Source organism: Pan troglodytes, chromosome 1, assembly GCF_028858775.2.
Source record: "Pan troglodytes isolate AG18354 chromosome 1, NHGRI_mPanTro3-v2.0_pri, whole genome shotgun sequence".
NCBI lineage: Eukaryota > Metazoa > Chordata > Mammalia > Primates > Hominidae > Pan > Pan troglodytes.
In genome coordinates this window covers 17,760,211-17,775,705 of record NC_072398.2, presented here as the reverse complement: position 1 = coordinate 17,775,705, position 15,495 = coordinate 17,760,211, and the positions used below count along the sequence as shown (strand labels likewise).

The following is a 15,495-nucleotide window of genomic DNA, read 5'->3' as shown; positions in this document are numbered from 1 at the left end:
TATGACATAACAAATGTGTGTTATTTTAAGCTGCTAAACTTTGGAGTAATCTGTTATGTAGCAATAGATGACTAATACAAACTAAGAAGAAAAATCTAGAAATATAGATGTTCAAGTTCCTTCTACACACACATCTTCTGACAGTCATGAACAGAAAGTGAACTGAACTTTAGGAAAAAAACTACCATTGTAAGTTGAGGAAAAAAAAGAAAACTGAAAAATATAAGAAAAAACAACTGAAAGGATAAGACAGACCCAGGCTAGTAAATGGGTAGCCAAAGATTTTAAAGGTGGGGTGGTTAATAGAGCTATTGCAGCAGTAAAAATATCTGGTCTAAGGGGTGGGGGGTGGGGAATCACTAAATTTTTTAGCTAAAAAGCAATTTTCAAGGCATCCATTTCAGAGTAGACCTAACAGAAATTGGTAGAAGACATCACACAGGTAAAATATGCCTTGAGATAGAATTAAAGGGTAATTATATAACAAAACTATAGAAGCCAAGCTCCTAGTCACCATTTATAGAGGAAAATTGGAAATACCAATATTAATAAGAAAAAATTCAGAGAGATGGTTAATATGGTTTGGCTCTGTCTCCTCACCCAAATCTCATCTTGAATTATAATCCCCATTGTCAGGGAAGGGACCTGGTGGGAGGTGACTGAATCATGGTGACAGTTTCCCCCATGCTGTTCTCATGATAGTGAGTTCTCATGAGATCTTATGTTAAAAGTGTTTGACAATTCTCCCCTACTCCTTCTGCCATGTAAGACATGCCTTGCTTCCCTTTTGCCTTCTGCCATAATTGTAAGTTTCCTGAGGCCTCCCCAGCCATGCGGAACTGTGAGTCAATTAAACTGCTTTTCTTTATAAATTACCCAGTCTCAGGTCTTTACAGCAGTGTGAAAACAGACAAATACAATGGTCAATCTTTTTATTCCCCAAACTTATGATTAGTCCTTTTCAATTTACTTCTTAGATTTGACATTTCCTATTAAGGTGTTATTACATAAAAATTAGCCTTAAACTGAACTGAGATGAGATTACAGCTTCCTGGGTTCTGGAGTTCATGTTTCACGTTTCTGGTTTTAATTTTTAAAAATTATTTCATACCTGACAATCTAATGTTTACCCATACTTTTGTGACCCTCTCTCACTTTAGAATCAAAAGCAAGGCTTCCTATGCTCAAAAGTCCTGGATAGTAGGCCGGGCACAGTGGCTCATGCCTATAATCCCAGCACTTTGGGAGGCCGAGGTGGGCGGATCACGAGGTCAGGAGTTCAAGATCAGCCCGGCCAACATAGTGAAACCCTGTCTCTACTAAACATACAAAAAAATTAGCCGGGTGTGGTGGTGGGCACCTGTAGTCCCAGCTACTCAGGAGGCTGAGGGAGGAGAATCACTTGAACCCAGAAGGCAGAGGTTGCAGTGAACCAAGACCACACCATTGCACTCCAGCCGGGGTGACAGAGTGAGACTCCATCTCAAAAAAAAAAAAGGCCTGGATAGTATATTCTAATTTTAATAGTACCCGTATTATTTTATATTTGGTACTTTTGTTTGCAATTCCAATGCCAGGCTCCACATCAAGGGGATGAAAGGCTCATACAACACTGACATCTTCACAGATCATCCAATACAGTCCCTAAGCTATCAGTAACTTTCTTCTTCACTACTTTAGGAAGCTATCATATAGTCATGTGTACCATACAGTCATGTATTGATAAGTCAGTGGAACTATTTTTGATATTTTATGGTCATTCCATTCTTCCCAATTTTCTGTAACAGTTTTATTTTCAACAGGTTTAAATGAAGATGATTTATTTCTGACTTCATTTTGACATTGAATCTAAATCTATGCTTCCCTTATGTTGAACCATTCAATTTTCTCTAACGTTCCCCTAAAGTTCAAACTTCGTATATTTCTTTTTACGTGGATTCACAAGCCATCTTGAATGAGTGGTTCATGCAAGGAAGCACAGACATACTTACAGACAACACTAAAAGTGTTGCAAGGTTTCCTGCAATAATTCCTGAAGGCGGTTCCACTGGTAGAGCTGATAAGAGCATACTGCACAAAGAAACCTTAAAACCTCTAGAGAAGAAAGGATGGGGCTAGAAGGTCAACAGTAGTAGTAGCTAGCACAGCCAATTTGAAGGAATGTGAAAATTTAGAGCATATAACTTTTTTCTTGTTGCTTGGCTGGGAAGTAAGTGTCAGCAAGCTATCATAAATGGCAACACTGAAAAAGTGGGGGCAAGAGAAGAAAAGCAGAAGACTTAGGACAAAATAAAACCATAATTTCCTTCCAATCGCTCAAGCCAAAACCCTTTAAGTCATTCATGACTCTTCCCTTCTTTCATACCCCACATCTAATGTATCAGCAAATCTCATTTGATTCTACTTTCAAAATATATCCAGAATATACCCTACACAAACTGATCTCATTTCCTATCCTACTACATCAATCACATATCCTTTACTCCTTCCACTAAAACCACAGTGGTTTCCTTGCTGTTTTCTGTTTCTTTCTTTGAGACAGAGTCTCACTCTGCTGCCCAGGTTGGAGTGCGGTGGCATGATCTTGGCTCACTGCAACCTCCACCTCCTGGGTTCAAGTAATTCTCCTGCCTCAGCCTCCAGAGTAGCTGGGACTACAGGCGGATGTCATCACGCCTGGCTAATTTTTGTATTTTTAGTAGAGGTGGGGTTTCGCCATGTTGGCCAGGCTGGTCTCGAACTCCTGACCTCAAGTGATGCGCCCACCTCGACCTCCCAAAGTGCCGTGCTTGCTGTTTTCTGAACACACCAAACACATTTCAAGTTAGGGCCTCTGTATTTGCTATTTAATACCATTCCTGAGAATGCTCCTCTTCCACATATCCACATAACTAATTTCCCACTTCATTCAAGTCACTATTTAAATGTCACCTTATTTTATCAATCTTATCTAAAAGAGTACTCCCTAGTCACTCTGTCCTTATCTTACTTATTCTCCATCTTAATATTTACCACCTAACATGCCATGTATTACTTGTACATCTGTTTATTGACTGTCCCTCCCCACCCCACACTTCCTCCAACTAGAAGATAAGGTCCATGAGAAGGGGGGCTTTTTGTTGTTATTCAGGACACCCCAGCTCCTAGAACAGGGCCTGTATGTGCAGGGTACTCAACATTTGTTGAATGAACAAATGAGTGAAAATAGTATCAAAACAGGACTCAGAAAATATAACAAAGGGTAAAGAGTACACGTATTTTGCTTTGGTAAAGAAATGGGACCTGGAACACTGAATAAGAAAAAAGAGAATTCCAAACTCATGAAAACGTTATGGGGATCTCAAGTCAACAGATATTGTCCAAGCTCTTCAGAAATGAAACTAATTCTGAATTGGTTATGGAAAAATGTGATTATGAAGTACAAAGGTGGCAGAAAAGTTGAGTTTTGACTAGGAAATAAGGCATGAAATAAACTGTTGTAAGAGAAGATTTTGGTTAACCATCTATATCAATTTTTTTTTTTAGAAGAGATTTAGCTGAAATAAGAGGCAAAGACAAGCTCTGAAAATGGACTTAGTAAATTATCTGAATGCCATCATGTAGTCACAGACAATGTTCCAAGTGTGGAAACGAGGGCACAGTGGAAAAGAAGGTGGAATGTAAGCACAGAAGTAAAATCTAAGAATAAGAAACTGCCCAAGAATGTGCTAGAATAAAAGGGAGACTGAAATAGTTGGGGTAGCTTTAAAGGCCTAAAGTGAAAAATTAAACAAAAACAACTAAGCTGACAACATCAATCCAAAGGCATACCAGAAAGGCACAGGTTCAGAAAACATGGAAGAAGAACAAAGATTTCAAGCCTGATGGGGGAAAAAAGGGAAAGGAAAACAGGAGTAAACTGTAACTCAGAAACACAGAGTGGGAAGACAGCTCCTACTAAAGAAACAAGAGAGGGTAGGCCTACTTCAGGGCAAACGGCTTTAAATAGTATCAGAGGAAAGACAGATGGATAAAGAACATTTAAGAAAATTAGGTAGGAGAAAATTTTAAACTAGAATGTCAGATAAGCCAACATGTAGAATGACAGAAGCAAAAGGGAGAAGAAAGTCTCGAATGTTCAAGCATATTCTCAAAAATGGCAGAGGCCCAGTGCGATGGCTCATACCTGTAATCCCAGCACTTTTTTTTTTTTTTTTTGAGACAGGGTCTCGCTGTTACCCAGGCTGGATGAAGTGCAGTGGTGCAATCACAGCTCACTGCAACCTCTACCTCCCAGGCTCAAGCGATCCTCCCACCTCAGCCCCTCAAGAAGCTGGGACTACAGACATGTGCCACCATGCCTGGTTAATTTTTGTATTGTTTTTAGAGATGGGTTTCACCACGTTGCCCGCTGGTCTGGAACTCCTGGGCTCAAGCAAATCCGCCCACCCTGGCCTCCCAAAGTGCTAGGATTACAGGCATGAGCCAGCACTTTGGGAGACCAAGGCAGGAGGATCATTTGAGGCCAACAGTTCTAGACCAGCCTAGACAACATAACGAGATCCCGTCTCTACAAAAAAATTTAAGAAATTATCCAGGTGTGGTGACACATGCCTGTAGTCCCAGCTACTACGGAGACTCAAGTGGGAGGACTGTTTGAGCCCAGGAGCTGGAGGCTGCAGTGAGCCATAATTGCACCACTGCACTCCAGCCTGGGCAAGTTAGGCCCTTTAAAAAAAAAAAAAAAGCGTAAAATATGCCAAAATTAGTTAAGTAGAAATATGCATAAAGTTACAGATACGAATGAACTGAATCAAAGGTCTGTTGATTTTGTCACCAGCTCTATGACCTTGAACAAGTTAATCTCTCTGGGACTTTTTTCTCTTGAAAAAAATGTTATTTCTTCTCTTTTTTAAAAAAAATGTGTAAATGCAGGAAAAGTGGTTAGGTAAAAAAAATGGGTGATCATTCTAAGCCCTTTTTTCTCCAGTTTATCGGAGGGGAATGAGACAGGGAAAGCACAGAATTCTTAAAAGAAAAAATCAGAAAGACAGCACATTTTTTAAATGGGAGAAGTAATAGTTAAGAACAGTTCTGCAGAGCGCTTTACCATCTAAAAGGTGCTTTACATGAAACATTATATGTTCACCTCACAACAAGCCTGAAAAGCTAAAAACACAGGTATCACTGAACACCATTTTATAAACGGAGCAACTGACGACTCAAGAAATTAAGAAACTGGACTAAGGACTCAGAAACCATAGCAGACCCAGGATCCAACCCAGATCTAATGGCAGAACCAAATCCATTATCTTTTTTTTTTTTTTTTTTGAGACGGAGTCTCGCTCTGTTGCCCGGGCTGGAGTGCAGTGGCACAATCCCGGCTCACTGCAATCTCTGCCTGCCGGGTTCAAGCGATTCTCCTACCTCAGCCTCCCAAGTAGCTGGGACTAAAAGGCATGCAACACTACGCCCAGCTTATTTTTGTATTTTTAGTAGAGACAGGGTTTCACCATGTTGGTTGGCCAGGATGGTCTCAATCCCTCGACCTTGTGATCCGCCCGCCTCAGCCTCCCAAAGTGCTGGTGTAACAGGTGTGAGCCACCGCACCTGGCCCCTTTCTTTCTTAATAATTTTTTTTTTAATAGAGATGAGGTATTGCCATGTTGCCCAGGCTGGTCTTGAATTCCTGGACTCAAGCTATCGTCCCACCTCAGCCTCCCAGAGTGCTGGGAATTACAGGGGTGAGTTACCACATCTGGCCCGGAATCCATTATCTTTCAAAGTTAAAATGATCTCTATTATCATCTCCTCCTCCTCCACGTAATTAAGGATTTGTGGGTATTTTTGTGGATTATTAGGTAGTAGATAAGTAAAGAGTTACATACATACAAAAAAAAAATTTTTTTTTTTTTTTTGAGATAGGGTTTTGTTCTATCACCTGGGCTCAAGCAATCATCCCACCTGAGACCATGGGCTCGCACCCCCATGCCTGGCTAATTTTTTTATTTTTTTAGAGACAAGGTCTCACCATTTGCCCAAGCCGGTCTTGAACTCCTGGGCTCAAGCGATCCTCCTGCCTCAGCCCCTCAAAATGCTGGGATTATAGGCGTGAGCCACTAAAGCCCAGCCTAAAAAAATCTTTTAACGTAAAATAAAATTCCTTTCGAACTAAAGGAGTTAGTTTACATGTAAACTACACATCAACTCACTATACAAAATGTTTTCACATATAGTTGATCACAATCTATTAAGACTACCCTCTCAGTCCACACCTCCCTTATAGCTGACAGAATTACTGCAGTTGTACTATTTTCAGCCTTTCTACATACAGAGTAACTCACTTTTAACTTAAATTCTGACATAGTTATAAAATCATTAAACAAGTAACTTCGATTTGTGTATCCTGGATCCCAAGCATACAAAGAGAATGGAAAAAGTAGATAAAGGTGTACTTATGTATTTAGGTTTAAATAACATAAGTTTATTTTCTCACAGTTCTAGAAGCTGAAAGTCTGAGATCAGAATGCCAGCATGGTCTGGTACTGATGAGGGCTCTCTTCCTGGGTCAGTTTCGTTTTTAACATCTAAGAGGATTGTTCACCACATCTCTGTTAGTGATAATAAAACAGCTGCATTTTCCTCATCCTATTCTTTGCTCTAAAAGCCATAATCAGCCAGACCTAACTAATTAACTACAGTAATAGTGAAAAATCTTAGTAATATAATCTGCTGCTTGTTAGTCCCAACCTATTTTATTACTCCTTTTCTTTATGTATGTTTTAACGGAACAGATGAAGTTTTGGATTAAATTCCAAAAATGTTATGTATATGATTCTAGTATTTCTATTTTAATGGGAAAATGTTTTCCTTCATAGTGGCTAAGAAACTCCAACAGAAAAGTTCAACATTTTCCCATGATCCTCACTCCTCTGCATTCCTCTTCCTCCTGTACCCCCAAGTCAAGGCACACTACTCTTCACAAAACAGCAGACCATGGTTTCTTTCTACTGGATATCATTGAGACTCTTCTTGATGAAAACAAGCATAAGCAAGGACATAGGATCAAATGGCAGGGTAACGGCAAAAAGGAGAAAATCCCAAAAAGACCAGAGAAAGTGGAAACAGGAGCTTGGTTATATCAGTGGCTACAATTACATTTCTGTTTTTCTCCTGTATGACTTCATTTTTCCCTGTGGTTCCTTTTTTAAAGTAGTTGCATAAACAGCGGCCAGATAAGCATGTTTGAAGTAGAAATTCAGGGGAAAACAAAGCCTACACTGAATGGGCCACAGACTATCATGTATCATCTGATTACCACGCCCTGACATAAAGAGCATGCAATATACATGATGCAAATAAAAAAGAACATCAGATTCTTAGTCAGAAAACCTGAATTTAAGTCCTAATAAGCTGCAGAATTTCCAACAACTGAACTAACTTTTCCTGAGTCCCACTTTTCTCATCTATAAAAAAAGGGATACAACCACCTGCCTACTGCTGTGAAAGTTGAAATGAGAAAAATACTACACATTTGCTGCATATAACTTTTAAAATCACTATAATGTTATGAAGGATAAAATTCTGAATTGAAGTCTCCCTCTGCAATCACATAAAAAAAACATATTCTGACATCTCTTAACAGTATACTGACAGGTGCATAATTCAAGTGGATAAATACAAAAGTGGCTTTTAAGCCACCATCTGAAATAAACATTGTACAGTCACCTAATAAAAAGTTTTACACAGCCCAACCATAGAGTATGATTACTCACATATAAAGCTAGTGCTATTCACCCACTTTCAACAAAACATATGTATCAAATTGCAGTTCCAGCAGTGTGCTAAATAATCTACATCTCATTTAATGTTCTACCTATAACTAACATAGTTAAAAAAGAGCATGGGTTTGATATCTGAATGACTTAAGTTTGAACACCAGCTAGGGTTATAGTAAGTGGTAGACCTTTGCCAAGTCTGAGGTGAAAATCCCTCAAATGTAAATTAGGAATAACACTACTCACTTCACAGAATTAAGATTATTGTGGCCAGGTGAGGTGGCTCAAATCTGTAACCACAATACTTTGGGAGGACTAGGCAGGAGGATCCCCTGAGCCCAGGAGTTCGAGATCAAATGATCAGCAAGACCCTGACTCTACAAAAAAAATTTTTTTTCATTTGGCCAAGTATGGTGGTGTGTGCCTACAGTCCCAGCTACTCGGAAGCTGAGATGGCAGGATAGCTTGAGTCCAGGAGGTGGAAGCTGCAGCGGGCCATGCTTACACCCTTGTACTCCAGCCAGGGCAACAAAGGAAGACCCTGTCTCCAAAAAAAAAAAAAAAATACTCTGATTGTATCTGTATTGACCCTAATATGATGCCTAACACACTGTGGTTGCTCAATATACGGTGGGTGGTTATTTTGATTGCCTTCTCATTTCCACAAAGCAAACACCCTTGTTTTTTAGGAATAAATTACATGTTCAAACACGATTACCAAAACCTCTTTCAGCCAAGAAGTACAATGAAAGGAATTCCTGAATATCATTTATAGATCCTGAAGTTGTGTCCCTAAAATTAATATAAGCAGATCAAATCCAAAGAGTTTAAAGGTCATCCCTCCTTTATCCTGTCCCTTATTACCTGCTAATATGTACAGTTACGTGACTTAAAACCCCAACAACTAGAACTCTTGAGGAAGGAGGTAGCTATTTCCTAATAGCATCCCTATGAGAAGCATTTGCTCTAAGAGCCAGGCTGTCTGCTGTCCCTTCTCTAAGGACAGGTGAAAGCAGGAAGACAAAAGAGAAAAGAGGTCTCAGCTTAACTTGGAAAGCTAAATTAACTAAGGAAAGCAGATCAAGAAAGATTTGGGACATCATCTTCTTCAAGAATCCAATTTAAGCTTATGTCCCAACTATATACTTTGGTCAGTCTTCATAGCCCTATTGTCTCAAACTAATTTCTTTCCTGCTCTGGAGCTCAGGACTTTATGTTCAGATGTGATCCCTGACAACTTTCTTAAAAATATCAATGAAAATCTAGTGAAAGACCAAGGCTGAAATTTCATCAGATCCCCCTTTTCCTTCCAGTTTAATATCATTCAACTGTTCCTTTTTAAGACTACAAGAAATTAAGACTTGTGCCTTCATCCAGCAATGAAGTGGCAATAGGTAAATTAGACTCCACATTGTATTTTTCCCCACAAAATGTTCATGTTTATAACTTTCTCACTGCCTATGTTCAGTCTTTCGGACAGCCTGAGAATCACATGTAATGACTGTCAAAGTAGATGATCTGACACACACATACAGAAGAACCACTGGTTAGAGTCAGCGTGTGTGTACAAACATGCAACTGTGATGCTCTCCCAGGTCAATCTCTCAAAACCCACAAAATCAGAGACTGATGGTGGAGGAGGGTGGCCTGGGAGCAGCCACAAAGAAAAGATCAAGATCTGAGAAGTAAAATGAAAAAGAGCTGCAAGAGAGTTGGTTAAGGACGAAACAGCCTACTGTTTATCATGAGGGAGGAAAGAGGGAATAGACTAGGTAAGAAGTGAAGAAATCTGTGGAGGAAAAACCGCAACAGTAAAGAGAAAACAAAAAGATCTCACCAAATTGGGAGGATAAAACGAGCCCTCCTACGCCAATTCCGTGTTGTTGTTTTGTTTTGTTTTGTTTTCCAGGAAGTTACAAAACAGTTTTCAACAGAAGGATTACATTAACAAAGCAAATAAAGGAAACTTGTGCTAAAAATGTAGCCTACCTACACTGAGAGGTCTGAAAACGGAAATACTTCTTTCCCCTTTTTGTAATGGGTTTCAAAACAGTAGGAACAGGGTGAGGGATAAGAGCTATAAGAGGGGGAGGGGAGTAGCCAAGCTCTTCCTGAATACAGAGTCTTTCGACTAAATGCTTATTTTAAATTTACCTTTTTGCGGTCAGCCGGCAAATTCCTAACTGAACACAGCGTTTGACTCTCAATCAAAATGTGATGAGTGGTTCAGACACCATAGGAAATTTAACAGCTTATGCAAACACAAGGCAGATGCAGAACCAGGACTTGCTTCGGGTGGTACTCTAACACCCCTTCACTGGGTGGCTAAAACGCCACTAAGATTTGAATTGTGTCCAATAGTGGAATGGAAAAAAGAAAATAGGAAAGTTAAAGCGCCTACGTTTAGTCAAAAAACCATGCAATTAGCCGGAGAAGTTTGTGAACGGGCAGTAAGTGGAAAACGGTGGATACAAAGGGGCTAACTAGATAAACAGCTACTACAAATTCGGTCCGTCTTCCTTACGGGGAGCTACACAAGAAGGAGTGAGTCCCTCCTATATAGAGGAATGCTGCTTCTCAGCCTAGGCAGTTTCAGTCGCAGGCAGGGGCTGCCCGCCGAGAAGGGCCTGTCCAGCACAAACCCGCAGCACACACTTACTTTCGTCCGGCCATTGATTTTGTAGCTGCCCAGCTTCCCGTTACAGTGGCGTATCAGGTCGTCCATGCTGCTCATGAGCAGCCCAATGGTTTCGCAGCCGGGCTCCTTGCCCTCGATCCAGGTGATCTTATCGCCTCGGATGTCCTTGGACGAGTCACTCTTCTGGCTGACCAGCTGCCCGTCCGTGAACTTCCCGGTGTCGTGCAGGGCGCGCACCTCGTCGCCGATCTGCTGTCCGGTCTCCTTGCCGAGGAAGTCGTCCACCACACAGATGCCGTGCTTGTTCATGCACGGCACGATGTACTCGAGCGCCAGCTTCAGCGCCGGCAGGGGCTTCGTCTGCCCGTTGGGCCGCAGGCCGCCGCTGGGGCTCAGCGCATCCCCGGGCGTGTTGCTTGGGGGGTACAGGTTCGCCTTCTCCTGGAACAGCGATGAGCGGGCCGGCGGCTCCTCCTTCCCGGGCTCGGCTTCGGCAGCCACCGCCGAGCCCTGGCCGCCGGTGGCCGCACGAGACGGCGACGCGGCCGCCGCTGGGTCGGCCGGGGGCTTGGCCTTTACTTTTCCCTTGGCCGCTTCCCCGGAGGCGTTGTCCCGGCGCGCCGCTGCCTTCCTGGGCTCCCGGGCCCCGGCCCTGGGCGGCGGCACTGCAGCCGGCGGCGCGGGGCCGGAATGCTGGTGTGGGCCCACTCCGTGGCCGAGGGCGCCCTCGCTGCCCTGGCACACGAGCTTGTGCTTCTTCCAGTCCTGACGCTGGTGCTCCTTGCAGCAGTAGAAGGAGCTGCGGCAGCGGCTGCAGCGCAGCAGGTTCTCCATCTTCCCGCACAGCTCGCAGTACTGCCGGTCTCGCTCGCTCGGGCTCGGCCCGCCGGGCCCGCCGCTGTCATTGGCCATGGCGGCGGCGGCGGCGGCGGCGGCGACTGCGGCGGCCGAGCAGGAGGGGTGGCGGCCGGACGGCCTCGCCCGAGGCTGGGGAGCGGGGAGAGAGATAGGGGCCGTTACTGCGCCATGCACCCGCTACCCTCGCCTCAGGGAGGCCGGCACCCCACGCCCTCGGCCCGGCCGCTTCCGAGTCCTAAGCTCCGGCGCAGCGCCGGCAGCCGCCTCAGCGCCTCATCGCCGCCGAGGGCTGAGAGAACGCGGCCTGTGCGGCGAATGGCAACCTGGGCTCAGACGCGCGGGCCTGGGGAGCGCAAGACCGGCCGCCGCCGCCGCCTCAGCGTCCCGGGCGGCCCGGCCCAGGCTGTGGAGGAGCGCAGGGCATGCGGGCGCCACTCGCTCTGCGCGCTCTGCACGTACACCACGGCCCCGCGGCGACCCGGGCGGGCGGCGCGCGAGGGCGGAGGGGGCGGAGGGAGGACCGGGAGGACCGGGGGGAGGGCCGAGGGGCGGGGGCTGCCTGCGCTCCTCCGCACTCGGCGGGGCCGGGCCTCGGCTTCTGCCTCGGAGGTGGGTCGCCCGCCTTCCCTCCGCCCGGGACGGGACTGGGACGCCGAGAGGCCGGTGCGCTACCTCAGCCCGCAGCGGCCTCCTCGGGGACGCCGAGGCGCAGGCCCGCGAGCGGCGGAAAGGCGTGGGGCAGCGCGGCAGCGCCTACACCTGCTGGAGGAGGGCGCCAGCCGCAAGCGGGTAGCGGAGCGAAGGCGGCGTAATCATGGCTGCTCTTCCTCCAGGCCGGCGCGGGGTGTGCGAGGCTTGCTCCAGTCAAGGTTGCAAGGTGGCTATTGCGATCCTCATTTTGCAGAGAAGGAAACGGAAATTCAGAGAAGTAAAGTAACTTGCCCAAGGTCACGCAAAACTGGGACTGAATCCAGGAATCAGGCTCCCAGATTCCAAGGCTGTTTTTTCCATTACACCATACAGCCTCTATTTCAAGAAGCCCTGAAATGGTTAAGAACAAAATAAGTATTACTATGGTGTTAATCCAGTCTCTTGCGCCCCGTTTCGACCTAATTTAAAGGTAATGAAATTTGAGGGTTTAAAAAAAAATCAAAAACTCATTTTTAAAACCTTTGAAATCCCGCCGAGTTCAAAACCCCATAAAGAAATTTTGGGCTACCAAGTTAAATGTAATCAATGCTCATTCCAATATCCAATTTAAACTGATGGGATTATTCCTGAAAAGTGAATTTTGATGGTAAATGAGCACTACTACATTAACGACTCTCACATTTATTTTTAATAGAATCTGTGCTGCGCGGATGAATACAATTCTTTGTTTTACAGAGCATAAAAACCTTACCAGAAATAAGCCAAAGATGTTTCTTTCTGCTGCTATTTGTCTTAAGAATTAAAAGGCCTGTGATTTCGAGTTTAACAATCTTTATCGAACACTCTATGTGGAAAGTGCGGTGCTAGGCTTGTGTATCACTTGAGTATACTGTAACTTCAGTCCTTGAAATATAGCCTTCCAAACTTAAAAAGCTGCAATATGTATTTCAAAAGCAGGATATAAGAAATTATTGTAAACCATATTGTAGAAGTTTAAAAAGAGGCTTGAATCCAAAAATATAAAACCTCTTCATCAAATATACAGAATTTAAAACTGTTATAAAATCCTGCTGCATGCATAAATGGCATTCTGGGGATCCAATCAAGTGAAAGAGGATGATAATTCCAATTAGCTTGTCCTTTGGGAAACTGAGATAAATAATACTCACATCTTCAAATTTCAAACCGAACTAAAAATCCAAGTTTCTGTAAAGAATTTAGACCTGGACCTGTCTTATGTGTATTCTACTTTCCCAGAGCTTTATTAAATACAGTAAAATGTCATTGTTGCAGACATTACTAATTAGGCTGTTCAACAAATGTATTGAGAGTCCTTGACAAACAAATGAATTAGTCATACTACACTCAGAGACACATAGTCCAATGCAGGAGGCAGGCATGTAAACAAGGACAATCCAGAGTTCAGAGTTTCCTAAAAGAGGGATGAATAGGATGGAATGGGAACACAGAAAAAGGAATTGCTAGCTCTGCCGTTTGCACTAATAAAATCCAAGAAAATTAATTCAGAAATTCTTAAAATGTAAAGGAGCTATCTCATGGCTTACAAAAATAAGCATTTAAAACATTTTTCATACACGTAAATTATGTAAAATGTAATTTAAATACAAGTAGAGTCTAATACTTCTTAGGCTTCCTTTTGCTATAGTAATTATATATGATGCTTAATTATTCACAAGAGCAGGAACTTTACTAGGAGGACTCATTCCACAAACACTTGATTCTTCCAACAATTTCTTTTAAATTTGCTATTTCAGTCTGTGGTGTGTCTACAAATTATTTACATCTCTATATGCTCTACTCATATATTTTCCTTGAAGTTTACTTAAAAGAATAGATGTCCATATCAAAACCTTTATTAGCTTTCTTGTTCCAATTAAGTATACAAAATCACAAATTGAACATGTATATCCTAAATATACTTAATCCATCAAATAGAACACTTGCAACACTTTAATGAATACAACAGGCAAATATAAAATACTGATTTCAAATAGTTCCAAAGATCCTTGATTTCAGGATTTTCACCTATTCAGGCTTAATAATCTGAACTAATTCCAAATTAGTGAGTTTTCACCACACCATATGCTGGTGAACAATCTTGTCACCAACACGATTCTGGAACTCCAGTAGCATTGTTGCAACTGCCACTTACTCAGATGTTATAGAGAGACTTCAAAATGTCATGCAAGTATTTATTTATTTATTTACTTATTTAAACTTTAACGGAAGGCAGCACAAAGGAATTTATCTTATAAGCACATGTGATGCTTGCTATTACGTGCCCAATCTGTGTTCTAAGCATTTTAAAAATATTAACCAATTTAATCATCATACAATGCTATGAAATGGGTACTATTATTCTACCAATTTTACAGAAGGTGAAACAAATAGAGAGTGAGGCAATGAATGTCCCTCCCAATCCTTAATGTTGTATGATTAGGAGCACTAGGTGGGTTAACTAATACTCTGGGGCGAACAAAGCCTTGTGTCTCTCAAAGCCATTAATTATTACAAATGTTTTTTCTGCCCCTAACCTAATCAAAAGCAACTGTTCTAGAAACTGAAGAATGAATTAAAGTTAACAGTGCTTTCCTCTCCATATCATAGCAACTTAGACAAAGCTAATTGACCACCTATTTGGCTTCCCTTTGCTCTTCTGGCAGTATTTAGTTAAGCTATAAAGAAGTAGCCACTGTGAACTGACAAGAACTAAAAGAGGCAAAGCTTATGTTAACTACAAGAACAGAGTTGAAGGAGGAAATGAATTTAGAAACGACTGTGTTGACTCTTGAGGAAAGCCCAGTGAACAAGAATCTGCCTTCCAAGGAGTAGCCCTATTTCTCCTTTAAAAATGTTTTTAAAAACACAACAGAGTATCTTTTCTGCTCAAGAAATCTAACATCTGATTGTTAACTAATGACCTCTTGTTTCGCCATCTGTGACAATCTTGTTTTAATAGGTTACAGAGAACAGAAAAATCACAAGTATAACATAGGCATTCCACCAAGATAAACAGGAAGACAATCTTTGAGTTCTGGGAAAAGCAACTCAAAAATCTGAGCCATTTTCTAACTATAGTATTAGGACGCACACAAGTAGGTGTCATTGGAAAACAGCACCTGCTTGTCTCTGTACTGGGGGTTCTGCCAGATGCACACGTGAGCTATGTGCTTCTCCTTGTACATGGAGACAGCTGTACTTTCCACCAAGGTTGTTCCCTTATGAAAACAAAATAATTGAATAGATTTGCTATATATTGGGGCGATTTATCAGTCATCCAACTTTATCAGTTTATGATTGAAAAATTACCACCAATCCTGTTAAAATTGATCATCTCAGAAATATAACAAAAATTTATAATCATCTCTCATTATAGCGAATTTTTTAAATAAATGCTCAAAAACCTGGGATACTAAATAACGTGTTGATCTAATTTTTTTTCCTAACAAACATTACCTTAATGTTGAACCAACTTTTGGGATAGTCACAATCAGTAACTTATACCAACCCAGGTTGGAGAAAGCTAAATAATTTTTCCTGTAACATTTTCTTGTGGGAAAAGTTAAACAT

The 15,495-nt window shown here is 42.3% G+C and overlaps 1 protein-coding gene across 6 annotated transcripts in view; it reads right to left on the bottom strand.

Annotated features, from left to right (window-relative positions):
- The window catches only part of EGLN1 (egl-9 family hypoxia inducible factor 1), a 58,429-nt gene extending 46,685 nt beyond the window's left edge, over positions 1–11,744 (bottom strand). For 3 of the 6 annotated variants that reach the window (XM_063790604.1, XM_063790609.1, XM_063790613.1), the window contains exon 1: positions 10,417–11,449. In XM_063790604.1, the coding sequence (XP_063646674.1) occupies positions 10,417–11,307 (891 nt within the window). In that variant the 5' untranslated portion in view covers positions 11,308–11,449. Of the gene's footprint in view, positions 1–10,416 lie in introns of all 6 variants that reach the window. The other 3 variants (XM_009441657.5, XM_024352520.3, XM_024352522.3) reach the window with 3 other exon arrangements.
- Between the last annotated feature and the right edge of the window lie 3,751 nt (positions 11,745–15,495).